This window comes from Mchenga conophoros, linkage group LG14, assembly GCF_057382185.1.
Source record: "Mchenga conophoros isolate Kocher_MC1m ecotype Shallow Benthic linkage group LG14, M_conophoros_male_GT1.1, whole genome shotgun sequence".
Lineage (NCBI taxonomy): Eukaryota > Metazoa > Chordata > Actinopteri > Cichliformes > Cichlidae > Mchenga > Mchenga conophoros.
Genome location: NC_140539.1, coordinates 19,177,791 through 19,193,596, shown reverse-complemented (window position 1 = coordinate 19,193,596; position 15,806 = coordinate 19,177,791). Strand labels below are relative to the sequence as shown.

The window sequence follows — 15,806 nt, the reverse complement described above, 5'->3', positions numbered from 1 at the left end:
TTTCTCATTAGTACATGGGGATCTGCCAGGCCCATCTAGGCCTTCCCCAAACTGCAGCTCAATTCTAGATTAAGCCATTCATCTTTATCTACTAAAAAATGCTGCCAAACCTAAAATAAGGACGTGGGCCCAGCTAGTGAAACGGTACTCAGTTGGTACTCAGAGGCACTATTGCACCACCACTGGCATCCCGAACTGTTGAGAGAAGGCAGGATGGGTCCATGCTTTCATGATGACCCTGTTATCCAAATGTTGCAGCAGAAATGGAGACTCATCAGACCAGGCAACTTTTTCCAATCTTCTACTGTCCAATTTTCAGTGAGTGAGCCCAATTGAACTGTAGCGTCAGTTCTTTTTCTAACTTCGCTCGGTGTTTCACTATGGGAATCGCCTCGGCGTGACCAACTACGGAAGCTCCAATGACACCACGTCTGTCTATGACAGACCTGTCGAGCCGTGCTCAGGGCTCCGCCCCCTCGTACTAACACGGCTGACCAGCTCCTCCTAACTCATTCTCGCTTTCTTCCCGTGAGAAACTACTTTGAGCTCCCTCAGCGCATCCAAGCTAACTTGATTAGCTGCTTAACAGTTCTCAGGCGTCCCGTGTAGGAGTACGTCGCCGAACGCAGTTTTTCCGGTTCCAGTTTGGATCGTGCTGAGTAAGTCCTTCGAAAGAAGTGTACTTAGAGTTGCACTGTGGAACAGCAACCGCGTCAGGCGAGCTGTCCCAGCGGTTCCTGGTTTTAGTTAGCAAGGTAGCCGACGTTGTGTGACTCGGGCTAACGCGTTACGGCGAGCTGTTCGTTAACTTGTTAGCAGGCCACGAACCACATTAGCGTCTCACTAGCGTTAGCTTGTTGGTCGACGTAGGGTTCGGTTAGCATTAAGTTGCTAACGATATTGGCTAGCGGAGTGCAGCTAACGTGTCACGACGAGCTGACTCCCGCCGCGACTAGATCGGATTTAACACCCGCTGCTAGTCCTAGCTACTTACGGGCTAACGTGTCGAGACGAGCCTGGTGTAGCCTAGTCTCACCCCTTTCCGCTAACCATGTCTACGGCTCCTACGCCCGCCAAAAGGTCGGAGCCGAAGGCTAAAGAGGCTGCATCCCGCCCGTGCCCCGCATCATGCGGTGCCACCATCTCGGGCAGGGACCCTCATCCAATGTGCATCGTCTGTATGGGTGCCAAGCATGCTCAGGCTTCACTGGCGGACCCTCAGGGATGCCCACACTGTGCTTTGATGCCAGAGAAAGTCCTGGAAAGGAGGCTGAGAGTAGCAGTAACGAACAGTCAGGACCCCTGCCTGTCGGCTGCTACTGCTACGAGCGATATCCGTCATCCGCAAGCCTCCACAAGCTGGGCGGACATGATGGAAGAAGAGTCCCCGCTCATGCCCCCATCGTTCGAGGACCTCCTCGATCAAAACGTGGGCGAGCCGGGTGGCGAGGACGCGGAGGGCGATGCCGACTCCGACCTCCTCGACCTGGAGGACATGGATGAGGAACAGGAGGATGACTCTACCTTTCCTCCCCAGCAGTCCAGGCCACCGAGTGGGGCTGAAGTTGCACCCCTGGTGGACAGCAATTTGTACGAGGTCTGTAACGGGCTGCTGCCAAGCTAGGCATCCCATGGCCAGCCGCCCAGGATGCCGAAGGGGCAGAACGCGACTTGTACGACGGCAAGAGGCTCCCACCAGCCTTGCCGCCATCAAAGCAGCTTCTGCCAGCAGTCCCAGCCTGCATGAAAGAAATGAGTCGCTATTGGTCAAGCCCTTTTAAAAGCAAGCTTCCGACCAAGGGCTGCTCTAAGCTTGAGATCCAGGGGATGGGTGAACTGGGGCTGACTGAACCCCCAGCAGTGGAGCCTTCAGTGGCGTATCACCTTCACCCTAACCGCAGGGCAATCTCAGCTTCTTCTAGCATTTCTTTGCCCAACAAGATAGATCGCCTCACGGCATCTATTTATCAAAGGACATACAAATATGCTGCACAGTCAGTGTGCTCGCTTAATGCAGTCACACTGCTATCAGCATATCAGGCAGAAATTCTGGAAGACATGGGCCGTCAGCTTGACTCGGGTTCCCCGAACCCAGCCCTCTGGGATGAAATCTGCGTGGTTAATGATCTCATTCTTCGCTCCTCCAGGGGAGCAGTCCAAGGGTGTGGTCGCGTTATGGGCCTTGCAGTCTCGGGTGAGAGAGCCTTGTGGCTAAACCTGTCAGGCCTGGGTGATGCTCAGAAGGCTGAGGTCATGGATGCAGCCTATGACCCAACCAAGGGTCTCTTTGGCCCAGCCCTGGAGAGAATGAGAGAAACAAGCACCCGCAGAAAGCAGGAGGGTGAAGCATTCAATCTCTGCTTACCCAGAAAACCTAACTCTCAGCCCCAGCAGGTGCCAAGAGCTGGTTTTGCAGCAACAGCAGCAGCTGCGAGAGGGAGACAGAGTGGGGTCAGAATGCAAAGAGGAGCAGGAGGCCAGCAGGGTGCCCACCAGGCCAAGGTAGAGAACCGAAGACCTTGGGGCAAGCATTCCTTTGCAGCAGTTGCTGCAAAGAACAAGCCGTCACACCCCGGAGAGGGGAAAAAGAAGCGGTCAGCCTAGCACACGCATTCTGTGTCACCCCTCTTTTCTTCCCCAAAGAGAAGGAAGGTGTTAGAAGGGGTAACCAAATCACTCCAAAGTTCAGGGTCTCCGGAAGTTTCCAGTTCACCAGGAGCACCCTCTCAGTCTCCTCCTCCAGTTCAGGGAGGACAGACTTGTGGACAAATGGCGCAGTGTCACCAAACACTTCTAAGCACTCTGTCTGTGTCACCAAGCACTGCCCAGAGTCACCAGACACTTCACTGTGGTTTGGGGGTAACAAAAGAAATAAAACGTGCATTTCTGTAGCCAGGCAGTTTGCCAAGGGCAGAATGTCCCCCCAGTTTCAAAATAAAAACGAAAGAAAATCACTGCAATTTGTCTTTGTTCCCAGCGGGGGGAGCTCACGCTCTTCCCGAGGGGGAGAGCCCCAACTCCTTCCGGGAGACAGGGGTGACGTCACGCTACCGCTTCTTCAGAGGCCCGCTCGCAGCGCGGCTGGAGCGGTGGCGCGCATGCGCAGTTCATCCCTGGGTCTTGTCAACCATTTCCCATGGTTACAGACTACAGTTTGCGGCAAAACCACCGAGATTCGGCGGAGTGTTAGCTTCTGTGGCCAGTCGCGATTCAGCGAATGTGCTGGAGGAGGAAATATCCTCCCTGTTACACAAACAGGCGATCGGAGCGGTTCCCAGCGAAGAAGCTCAGCAGGGCTTTTACTCCCGCTATTTCCTCATCCCGAAAAAGGACGGAACGTCGCTCCGTCCTATTCTGGATCTGCGTGTGTTAAACAAGCATTTGAGAAAGTACACGTTCAGAATGCTCACACACAAGACGCTTTGTCGCTCAATTCACACAGGCGATTGGTTTGTTACAATCGACCTATCAGACGCATATTTTCACATCGCCATTTATCCTCCACACAGGAAATATCTCAGGTTCGCTTATCAGAGCGTAGCGTACGAGTTTCAAACTATCCCATTCGGGCTATCCTTAGCTCCGAGGGTGTTCAGCAAATGTGTGGAGGCAGCGCTGTCTCCGTTAAGGAACAGCGGCATCAGAATATTTTCTTACATAGACGATTATCTAATATGCTCACGATCGCGCGAGCAGGCGATCAAAGACTCCGAGGTGGTGGTGAATCACCTCACGGAGCTTGGGTTCACTATCAACCTGGAAAAGAGCCACTTGGAACCCGCACAGTTTACAGAGTATCTGGGGCTCAGAATAGACTCCATCTCTTATCGTATCGCACTTTCAGAGCGGAGGATCGCATCCTTCACTCACTGTCTTTCCCGTTTTCAGCTGGGGAAAGTCGTGCGGTTCCGACTCTGTCTCCGCCTCCTCGGCCTCATGGCCTCGGTGATATCGGTGGTACACTTGGGGCTGCTTATGATGAGAGATTTTCAGCGGTGGGTCGCTTCTCTGCAGCTGTGCCCTCGCCGACATCTCAGTCGTGGTGTAAAAATAACGCAGCCGTGTATTGCGGCTCTCCGGCCCTGGAGGAGCCCGACAGCTCTCGCGGCGGGGGTACCGCTCGGGGCAGTATCATCCAGGGTGACGCTGACCACAGATGCATCCCTGTCAGGTTGGGGTGCAACTATGATGGGCAGAGCAGTGAATGGCGTTTGGTCACAGAGACTCACTCTGAATCACATAAATGTGCTGGAGCTCCGCGCGGTGCTCCTAGCCTTACGGCATTTTCTGCCGTATCTCCGGGGTCAACATGTTTTAGTGAAAACAGACAACTCCACTGTAGTTGCTTATATCAACCGCCAGGGCGGCACCCGTTCCCGGCAGCTACACAGGTTAGCCAGGGAAATAATTATGTGGAGCAGCACTCGGCTCCTCTCCCTTCGGGCAACTCACGTGCCAGGAATTCTGAACAGGGGGGCGGACCTCCTGTCCAGAGGAAATCCACTGTTCGGAGAATGGAGGCTTCACCCACAGGTGGTGGAGCAGATTTGGCAGAGATACGGCCGGGCTGCCGTAGATCTCTTCGCCTCGCGAGAAAACACACAGTGCCCCCTGTTTTTCTCCCTGTCAGACGCACACGCGCCACTGGGCGTGGATGCGCTGGCCCATCCTTGGCCAAAAACTCTGCTGTATGCTTTCCCTCCCCTCAGCCTGATCTCCCCAACACTGATCAGAGTGAGGGATCAGGGGCTGTCTCTGATTTTAATAGCTCCACGGTGGCCATCCAAACACTGGATAGCAGAAATCATCCAGCTTCTGGTGGACGAGCCATGGCCACTCCCCATCCGCAGGGACCTTCTGTCTCAGGCGCGGGGGGAGATATACCATCCCCATCCAGACCAGGTTGCTCTCTGGGCCTGGCCCGTGAAAGGTGGAATTTGAAGGCAGCAGGCATGCCTCCGAAGGTTATTGAAACCATTCAGAATGCCAGAGCCTCCTCCACCCGTTCCATTTACAGCAGTAAATGGCGTGTTTTTGAAGAGTGGTGCCATGAAAAGCAGATTATCCCTTTTCAGTGTTCAGTGGTGGAGCTGTTGTGTTTTCTTCAAGACTTGCTGGACAAAAGGAAAGCTTTTTCCACTATAAAGGTCTATTTAGCAGCTATTTCAGCCTGCCACGTGGGGTTTGGTGATAAACCTGCTGGGCAGCACCCCCTTGTAGGTCGCTTCATGAGAGGAGCGCGTCGAACGCTCCCAGTTTCTAGACCACTGGTCCCTTTATGGGATCTGTCAGTCGTTTTAGACGCCCTCTCCCACCACCCCTTTGAGCCTATTGGGGCAGTGGGGTTGAAGTTTCTCTCTCTTAAAACCTCTCTGCTGTTGGCTCTAACCACAGCCAAGCGAGTTAGTGAATTACAGGCTCTGTCTATTCACCCCTCTTGTCTACAGTTGGCCCCGGGACTCACTAAAGCACTCCTGAGGCCTAACCCAGCCTTTGTCCCTAAAGTGTTGGAAACATCATACAGGTGCCCTACAGTAGAGCTCCTAGCTTTTCACCCCCCTCCATTCTCTTCCGAGAGGGAGCAGAGGCTGAACACTTTGTGCCCTGTCCGGGCCTTGGGGACTTATGTTGACAGAACAGCTGGATTCAGGAAGTCGGATCAGCTGTTTGTTTCCTGGGCCTCCCCTCACAAGGGCAGGCCCGTATCACGCCAGAGACTAGCTCATTGGATTGTAGAGGCCTTAGCTCTGGTTTATAGCTGTAAGGGCTTGCAGGCCCCCCCGGGACTCCGAGCACACTCCACTAGGGGTGTGGCCACATCCTGGGCGTTGTTCAGAGGTGTATCAGTCCAGGATATTTGTGCGGCAGCAAGCTGGGCTACGCCGCACACGTTTGTCCGGTTTTATCGGCTGGATGTTGCACAGTCATCCCTGGCTCAGATGGTGCTGGATTCTGGTGCCTCAGGTTCGACCTGAGATCCTGGAGTAGCACTGGAGAGTAGCTTCGGGAGCTGGCGCAATCCGGGAGTGGGCCATATCTCCCATAGTGAAACACCGAGCGAAGTTAGAAAAAGAACGTTGGGTTACTTAACGTAATCCCTGGTTCTTTGATAACAGAGTGAGGTGTTTCACCAACACTTCCCTCCTTGCTTAGGCACGGAAAGAAATCTGCTTGGAATGAGTTAGGAGGAGCTGGTCGGCCGTGTTAGTACGAGGGGGCGGAGCCCTGAGCACGGCTCGACAGGTCTGTCATAGACAGACGTGGTGTCATTGGAGCTTCCGTAGTTGGTCACGCCGAGGCGATTCCCATAGTGAAACACCTCACTCTGTTATCAAAGAACCAGGGATTACGTTAAGTAACCCAACGTTTCCTGTTCTTAGTTGACAGGAATGGCACCTGGTGTGGTCTTCTGCTGCTGTAGCCCATTAGTTTCAAGGTTTAATGTGCTATATGTTCACAGATGCTCTTCTGCAGACCTTGGTTGTAACAAGTGGTCATTTGAGTTACTGTTGCCCTCCTATCAGCTTGAAGCAGTCTGAACATTCTCCTCTTACCTCTGACATCAACAAGACTTTTTCACCCAGAACTAACTGCCTTTTCTCTTTTTCAAACCATTCTCTGTAAATCTGAGAGCTGGAGATGGTTGTGTACGAGGCTATCAGCAGTCTTTGAAACACTTAACGCTTTCTTTCATCATCATCTTTCTTCCTCACTCTGATGCTCAGTTTTAACTTCAGCAGGTTGTTTTAATTGTGTCTACATGCCTAAATGCACTGATTTGCTCACGATTTGAATTGGTGTAAATAACAAAGTGGCCAGTGAGTGGATTTAGGTTGATCCAAGCATCTCTGCCTCCCAACCCATTAACAGGGAAGCATAACAATGGTTAATATATAGGACAATCATCAGGTTCACTTACCAGCAATTCACCATAGTAGAAACAATTATTTTTTTCCACTTGAATGTAAGCTTTAGGTTGATCCTGGTTAAGTACAAAAAGTTTTAAAATGTTCATGGTTTCCAGGAAAACAGATAAAAATAAACCCACAATTGATTGGTTTTATACAATACTGATAATTTTATCATGATTAACTCATTCACTGCCATTGACGTCTATAGCCGTCAATTGCAGTGAATGAGTCAATGGGTTTAACTCATTCACTGCCAATGGCTGGCAGTGAATGAGTTAAAAACATTTTAACTTTTTTTTGTCTAAGGCAAGAGAGATATGCTGTAGTTTATATATTTTATCAGGAATGAGAGCAAGGAGAGGTCTCTGCAGAGAAGTAGTGAGCATTCCTCAAATGTTTTTGGGCAGAGATGGGCCAGCACAAGTCACTTCAGCCAACCATGTCCAACAGCTGAGGAACACCCACTTGGGCTCTGCAAAGGCTCCTTACTCATTGAAGTCCTTCAGCTTTAGCTTAACATAGTTACATGTACTCATAGCCACTCTTCATTTTGCAGATTGAGACAATAGGTGATGCCTACTGTGTGGCAGGAGGGCTTCACAAGAAGGTTGATAGTCATGCAAAGCCGATTGCACACATGGCTCTGAAGATGATGGAGCTTTCAGAGGAAGTGTTGACGCCTGACGGTAAACCTATCAAGGTGAGTTTTCATTCATTTTCCATCTTGCGTCCCTTATAATAATTTCAACTTGCTAAAGGGGTTGAAAGCGTCTGTTTATTCTCTCCTATTCTGCATCCCTAACCTTTTTTTCCTGCTATTTATCTATTTTTTGTATAGAAAGCTGTCTCCTGAATAAGTTATATACAGTTTAATCTTGTGCTACTGTTGATCCTGTACCTAGGTTTACGTTTCAAACTTCATGTGTGTGTGTAATTGTAAAGCAAATCATACTAAAAGGCAAATTCTGCTGAATTGGTTGTTATCAAAATAACTTAAGCTGATCCGAAGTCCTTCTGTAAGGTTGTGGTTACAATTTGGTGCCGAATGATGCTGTTTATCTCTTCACTTCCCAGATATTGACATTCTTGACAATGTGGACTTATCAAACCAAGTGTGATCAGTCAGTTACTTGCTGATCAGAATCCCAAATATCTCACCGTATCCTCTCCGGTTATCAATCGTTATTCCATGGCAGTTTAAACAATGCATTCAGTCATAACAGTAGCTAAATGACTGCATGCAACAAAGTGCAAGTGTTTGTTTTCACATAAGCTTCATTAGTCTTATATTTCCCTTTTAACAGTTTTCTCTGATTCATCCACTTCCAACAAGATGAAACCTTAGTTTGAGTGCACCATTCACTGAGCTGCCTCTGCACTACGATAATGCTTCCTTAACAAGTTTAGTTTGCAATCATTTCTCTTTTATGTCCTGTGGTTATAATTATAAATAAGACTTTGTGAGACTTTCTAGCAGTGCCAGAAACAGAAAGAAAAAATCTGAAAAGATATGAAGACGTTAGTGACATTTATTAATTGCCAAGAGATTTTCTTGGCATATTACCACCCTTAAGCCAAGCACCGAATACTTTATTTAGAAGTGCCGTGAATTAGCCAGCTATTGTGAAGCTTTGGACTGCATGCTTAATTTGAAAATTTCATCAGCCAGTTAGCACTATTAACACATTGGTTAAAGATGCTTTAAAGATCCTTTCTTGAACAAGAAGCATATTTATATGCAGTGTGCATTTAAGTGAAGAAAAAAAACCCACTCTTAATCCTGCATTAATTCTAGTTTTGCAGCTGTTATCCCAGGATATCAACATGTGTGACAAAACATACTGTGCATACTATGTGCAGTCATTTATTTTTAGTACTAAAAAGTGTTCCAGGAAGAGAAGAACACAGGTAAAGATAGGCTCCCCTTTTCCTTTTTCTTGATTCTTCCCTTGTTACTTTTTCTATCTCTCAATTTTTCCATGTTTTCTAATCAATAAATATTATATGTTAAGATGGTTTACCCAAGCCAACAACATATTTAAGACAGCCTAAGTGTTGCTTAGCTGACATTGGTGCAGTTAATACTCTTTTTTTATCTTTCTTTTTACACCAGGTCCAACACATAAGTTTGTTGTATTTTATGGACATTTTTATGTCCTATTGTTGTTCTATTGTTGTGTGAAAGGAACACTTAATACAGTTATATTGCTAGAAAAATATACCTCAGGATATGGACAAAAGTATCTAATCTCTTAATCTTGGAATTCAGATGTTTACAGTCAATTCAATTCAATTTATTTTATATAGCACTAAATCACAACAACAGTTGCCTCAGGGCGGGTTTACAATATAGGTGACAACCCTACAATAATAAAGAGAAAACAGAGAAAACCCCAACAATCATATGACCCCCCTATCAGCAAGAGCTTTGGCGACAGCGGGAAGGAAAAACTCCCTTTTAACAGGAAGTAACCTCCGGTAGAACCAGGCTCATTTGCCAAAATCGGACAAAGACATGCTGTGGATTAGAAATTAATAGACAGAGATTAATAATAATGAATGATTAAATGCAGAGAGATGTATAAACAGAAAAAGGTGAGTGAAAAAAGTTAAGTGAAGAAGAAAATGGCATCATGGGAAGCCCTCAGCAGCCTGGACCTATTGCAACATAACTAAGGGAGGGAGGATTGCCCTAACTATAAAGTTTGTCTTTTTTTGCCAGTCCCATTTTTACAGGTGTATAAAATCCAGCCTGTAGCCACGCTGTCCGCCTTTACAAACATTTGTGAAATTGTGGGTTGTTCTAAAGAGCTCACTAAATTTGAGCCTAGTACTGTAACAGGATGCCACCACTGCAACAAGTTAGTTCGTGGAATTTCTCCTCTCTTAGATATTTCATGATCAACTGTAAGTGGTATTATTGCAAAGTGGGAGTGTTCGAGAACCACAGTAACAGTAAAGTTAGAGAGCAGAGTCGACAAGTGCTGAGGCGTGTAGTGCGGAAAAGTTGGCAACACTCTGCTGACTCAGTAGCTGTGGAGATCCAAACCTCCTCGGGCATTAACATCAGCGTTAAAAACTGTGCGCCTGGTGCTTCATGGCCTGGGTTTTTATGGCTGAGAAGCTCCTGTAGGTGTAATGTGTCCATATAGTGCCACATTTAACAGCTGCACTTGAAATAGTAACAGTGGTACTGTCCACATCATGTTGGTGTTGTGAGCTTTGACACATCATCGCAAAATGATCACTTATCAGCTCATTTTCATAGGTACGAAAATGAAAGCTAGTTTGTGGAACTGCATTTAACAGTGGTCTCACTGTACTTTTAAAAATGCTTTAAATTGTGTGTGGCTTCAAAGAGAGAGGAGAAGGAAAGCTGCGGGAAAAATGATGAGTACAGTATTTTAAGTAGGAAGGGAAGCAAAGAGTCACGAAGGAGTGAACCGAGTTTCAACCTCTCATGTTAATTTAGACGAATAAAAAGGAAAAGGGAATGATTTATTTATGACTATCCTTAGTCCAGTCACTGTGAAGGTCACCCAGCACACTTACGATGCCAAAGTGGCTTTGGAGGCTTTGCTGTATTAAATCGTATTACAGGCTGAGGCTTTGATATTCAGTGTTTTTCTTATTGGGAATAACCAAAACATTTAGAAAGTCCTAAATAAAAGATACTGAGTAATGAGTACTTCTGGTTTAGTACAATTTTGCAAAATATGAAATTAATTAGCTCTTTTTTAAAAGACAAAAATGGATATTTGTGACTTTAACAAATTGAGGAACAATAAACATCAAGACCCACAAACCAGGCATAAGTGTAAGAGAGACTAAGATGGACAAATGTTAAATAACAGAGAGAATGCTGCTCTGTGTACTGCATGCTCCTAACATTGTCCATCCATCTTAAAATAGAAAGACCTTGCCAAGCATTTTTGGCCTGCTCTCTTGCTCTCCCACTTTCTCTCTCTATTTTCCCCTTCCCTTCTTTATCTTTCACCTCCGCCTCCTCATCTCCCCGCCGACTCCTCCGCAGCCTGGCTCAAACTCCTTTCTTTAATTTCACCTCTTTCTTTTTTTCCCTTCATCCCGAAATGCAGTCTTGTTCTGCTTTCCCTGTTTTGCACGCTTTGTGATGCTCTCCTCCTTATCTCTCATCACTTTATGTTGGCATAAAGATATTCAACACTTCAGCATGACAAATGGTGTTCAGCGAGTGCACTCAGCTCCAGCCAATGCTGCACTGTTATGCAAACTAACACGAGAGCTGTGAGAGAGGAGTGAGAGAAAATGTTTAGCCACGGAGAGAAGACTGAGCAAGTGATCGAGTGACACAGAGACATATACAGAGGAGATGTCAAGAGAGATTCACGTATAGAAACCAAACATTGTGCCGTATGTTGTTTTTATCTACATTATTGCCTCAATTACAGGTCTATGCCACGATCTGTATGTATGCGTGTGCTTGTGTGTATGAGTGGGTGTATGAGTAGGTGAGCAGGTGTGGACGGGAGTGATGTAGTGCTTGCTGCGGCTAATAGGAACTGTTCCCAAACCTCAATGGTTTTCTCACCAAATATACTTCACAAAACACACTGTGTTAACACTCTCTGTATGCAGGTTTATATTCAAACTAAACAGTTGTTATTCTTTTTTAGTGGGCCTATCCCCAGCAAACAGAGACTGCATCTGCAGAACTGAGAAATGGACATGGACGTCCATGCAACCTGTATAGGACATTTACATGCAACAACCCGGCAGGTTGTTGCATGTAAACGATGCTCAGTTGGTACTATTCCTTAGCCCCTCATCTGTTGTTCCGACAAGGTTTGGGGAAAACAAAAATATATATTTTATTTATTTATTTTTTTTCTCCTGTTATTTGGTAGGAGGGGATAAAATGGCTCTTTTGATGTTGAAGGTCGTTGAACTTGTACCATTACACAACTACTGGCAGCATAACCCATTAATACAAGGCGCGATGGGACACTTTAAATTTTGTTTATGGCAAATTCTGACTCTACCCTCTGAATGTCGCAGCAGAAGTGGAGATTCATCAGACTAGGCATGGTTTTCCGATTTTCTATTCACCAAATTTAGTGAACACATTCAAATTGTAGCTTCAGTTTGTTCTTCTTAGTGGACAGGGGTGGCACCTGGCGTGGTCTTCTGCTGCTGTAGTCCAACACCTTCAAGGTTCAGAGATGGTCTTCTGCATATATTGGTTGGAACGAATGGTTATTTGAGTTACTCTTGCCTTCTTCAGCTTCAAGCAGTCTGGCCATTCTCCCCTGACCTCTGACATCAACAAGGCATTTGCACCCAGAGAACTGCTCTCTGCAACATCATTGATGGTTTTTATGGGGAAATCTCATTAGACCAGCAGTTTTTCAAATACTCCAACACCTGCAGCCAAGCCACATTTATTTAAATCACATTTCTTCCGCATCCTGATCCTCATTTTGAACTTATCTTCACAATGTTTGCATGCCTAAATGCATTGTGTTGCTGTCAAACAACTTCTCTCTGAATTATATATTTTAATCTCTAATATATTGATATGATGATAAGAGAAAATAGCAATGCACAGTTTTTTGATTTATACCAACCCGCTCCTCCCTGCATGCCTACTCGTCTATTCTATAAAATTTGTCAATGACCACCGAATTGTTACAAATTATTAGGCACTTAATATTAAGTGTCACCTATTAGGGAATAATCTCTAACAGGCATTTTTTCCAGTTTCAAAGTCTAAAAAAAGGCTTCTGTTTTTTCTTTCTTTCTTTCTTTCTTTCTTTCTTTCTTTCTTTCTTTCTTTCTTTCTTTCTTTCTTTCTTTCTTTCTTTCTTTCTTTCTTTCTCAGAGCACATGGCAACATCATTCAGATTGCTTCTTTTGTCTCAACAACAATCAGAAGCCCAAGACATTCAGTTTTGCAATGCTATAAAGAGATGGTTGCATAGCATGTTTAGGAGGCGGGACCCATTTGACTTTTTTAATGATTGACTAATCAGCTAACTGACTGTTTCAGAATTACAAATCTCACTTAACTTTGCTTAAGTATTGCTGCACTTTTGCTTACACTGGCTAACCCTAGCTCCCAGTTTTTTCGGTACATCTAGCCAAAGCTAATGCAGTCTAAGACAGTGGTCCTGCCAACAATTGTTTTTCGTTAAAACTGTTTGCATGACTAGGTATTTTTTTCAGATAATGCTATAGGGTCTATACCTTACAATACGAAGAATGACTGATGTTATGTTAAAATGAAACCTAACTGAGCCTTAAAGCAGTTTCCTTAAATGTGTTTTACCTCAGTAAAACTTACAAACTGCTGAATGACTGTATGAGAAATATTCACTCTTTAACAACAACTCCCTCCTCTCTGTGTCTCAGTCTGTCTCCATCTTTGTGCTTCTGTCAGCTTGGCCAGAGGCTAGAACGCGATTGGTCGTCTGCGCTGCTGCGCCATTTGCTCTTTGGCTCACTGAAGGCCATGTGCTATGGATGCTGACTCACAGCGAAAAGGGGAGGGGAAGGGTGTATGAGTTTTACAGTGTCTGTGTTTTGAGACTGAGAAAGAAAGAGAAGTGTGGGCGCTGGATGTAGATTTGTTTGTGTGAGTGTCTGTTGTAGAGACAGACAAGTACATGGCCATCTGTAAGCGGTTTAGCTACAAAAATAGGTCACACTAGTGCACCTAGCAGCACCTTTCTCCTGTGCTTTCTGTCTCTCTCATTTCCTTTGTCTCTCCGCCTCTGCTGTCAAGGTTTTGCCATCTAATTATAGGGTTATTTTGTCTCCCTCTCCATTGTCTTTCAATCTGTCTTGCTCCTTCTCTCTCACTACTCCACTCGGCTGTTGTTGCTATGACTACCATGCACTGTGCTGGAATGCACAGTGTGGCATTGATTACAAAGGTGAAGAGACGCTCAAACAGATCATTAGAAATCTACTGGGTTCCACCAGAGACATTATGAGGAATCTTGAATAGAAATCTATGAAAGCATCCAACAACACCATAGACCACGGTTGTTCCGCTCCCAGCCTTCAAAGAGCCAGTCAGCAGCAGAACCAGAAAACATATCAGCCAATCACGCTGTTGCAATGACACAACATTCAAGGTTCACAGCACCGTATTGGTAAACAAATATAGAGACCGTGGCTCAGGGGGTTGGGAAACATATCTGTAACCGGAAGGTCGCCGGTTTGATCCCCGGGCTCTCTGTCCTGGTCGTTGTGTCCTTGGGCAAGACACTTTACCCTACCGCCTACTGGTGTTGGCCAGAGGGGCCGATGGCGTGATATGGCAGCCTTGCTTCTGTCAGTCTGCCCCAGGGCAGCTGTGGCTACAACTGTAGCTTCCCTCCACCAGTGTGTGAATGAATAGTGGCATTGTAAAGCACTTTGGGTGCCCTGAAAAGCGCTATATAAATCCAATCCATTATTATTATTATTATCTACTTGTTGTAGTAAAGATGTAGGTATGTCTGTCTCGCATGTTTCCTGTCTAACTGTAGCAATAATGTGAATCAGCATGACAGCAAGAGCTCCAATGGGATAAGCCAGGGATATTACAGGATTTAAAGCAACATACAAGATGAAAACCAAGCAAGCAAAAAAGATGTGACAAAAGAGTGAACTTCAGTTACAACCAGCACGAGAGACAGGAGTTAGTAGGACCTCCATCATACAGCCCTAGAGTTCAGCTGGCAACCACGTGGCAACCTCTGGTCTCTAGGGAAAAATTTGTATTCCCTGACCAGCTGACAAGAGTCTGCTGGAGATTGCTGGTGAAATTGTTGTAAAGAGGGTCATTGCTTTGGTAGTTTGCACAGAAGATGCAGATTTGTCTACAGACAGTCACTGAGAGGTTTTGAAACCAGAAACAGGAAAAAAGTTCTCCCTTACTGCTGCAACCAACACGTTTCAAAAGGCACACTTGTACTTTTAAGGGGAGACAAATAATTTCCATTTCTTCAATGCAAACTATGGGGGACTGTGGACAAATACTAGCGGAATTGCAAGGAAGTTTTAGTGCAGCACTGTATCCGGACCAATTTCACTACGCTGTCGATCGTCTGAGTTGTTTTTAAAAATAGTTCCCAAGGTCTTTCCAAAATGCGCTCCAGTGTGTGTAAAGAAAGACCAAACAAGTCTGACTTTCCTGTAAAAGTTAGGAAAAGTTGTAAAAGCTGTTGGATATATTTTATTGTGTATTTTCATATCTGATTCTCTAATTTGGTTTGCGATACTGAATCGAAAAATAACAAGCCCGGTCTTGCACCAGGTAAAAAGAATACTTACCTGGTGTGTCGAATAAGTCAAAATATGGTTTTAAAATCCTTATTGTAGAAAGAGTCTTCAAATACTTCAGGACTCGGTAGCACTGGCTTATTTGGGAGGGGTCTGTTCGCACAGCCAGACATGTACACCCCCACAATGACTTGTCCCCGAGTGGTAGAAATAAATGCTTGGTTGAGTGACCATGAAATGCAGCGATAGCCAGATAGCTTTCACTCCAGCCATTTATAGATTCATGCTTCAGCCAGATTATAATACGAACACCGCGTTGCTGCCATGGATCTGTTACCAAGTGGAGATGAAATCAATTATTTATTTGATTAATTTCCCTCTCATGCTCATGCTATTTTAAGATTTTCATCTCTCAAAAAATCTGCTTCTCCAGGATATCAGATTAGGTAATAACATCCAGACTAATATGGAACCATGATTACGACGCTACAGTTTCCATTTATCGGATCAATGCACACAACATAGCCTTTGTACTGCAGGATAGACAGCAAACAAATTAATGGCATCAGCCTGGTTCAGCAGGGAAATCAAATTTATGAACATCTGCAACAGTGGCAGGTTTGTTTACTCGTTTTAGAGGCCAAG

At 45.6% G+C, this 15,806-nt stretch overlaps 1 protein-coding gene across 2 annotated transcripts in view; it reads left to right on the top strand.

The window, feature by feature from the left end:
* gucy1a2 (guanylate cyclase 1, soluble, alpha 2) overlaps nt 1–15,806 on the top strand; it is a 54,829-nt gene that overhangs the window by 33,429 nt on the left and 5,594 nt on the right. For both annotated transcript variants that reach the window (XM_085245702.1, XM_085245703.1), the window contains exon 8: nt 7,468–7,611. In XM_085245702.1, the coding sequence (XP_085101828.1) occupies nt 7,468–7,611 (144 nt within the window). The remainder of the gene's footprint in view (nt 1–7,467; nt 7,612–15,806) is intronic.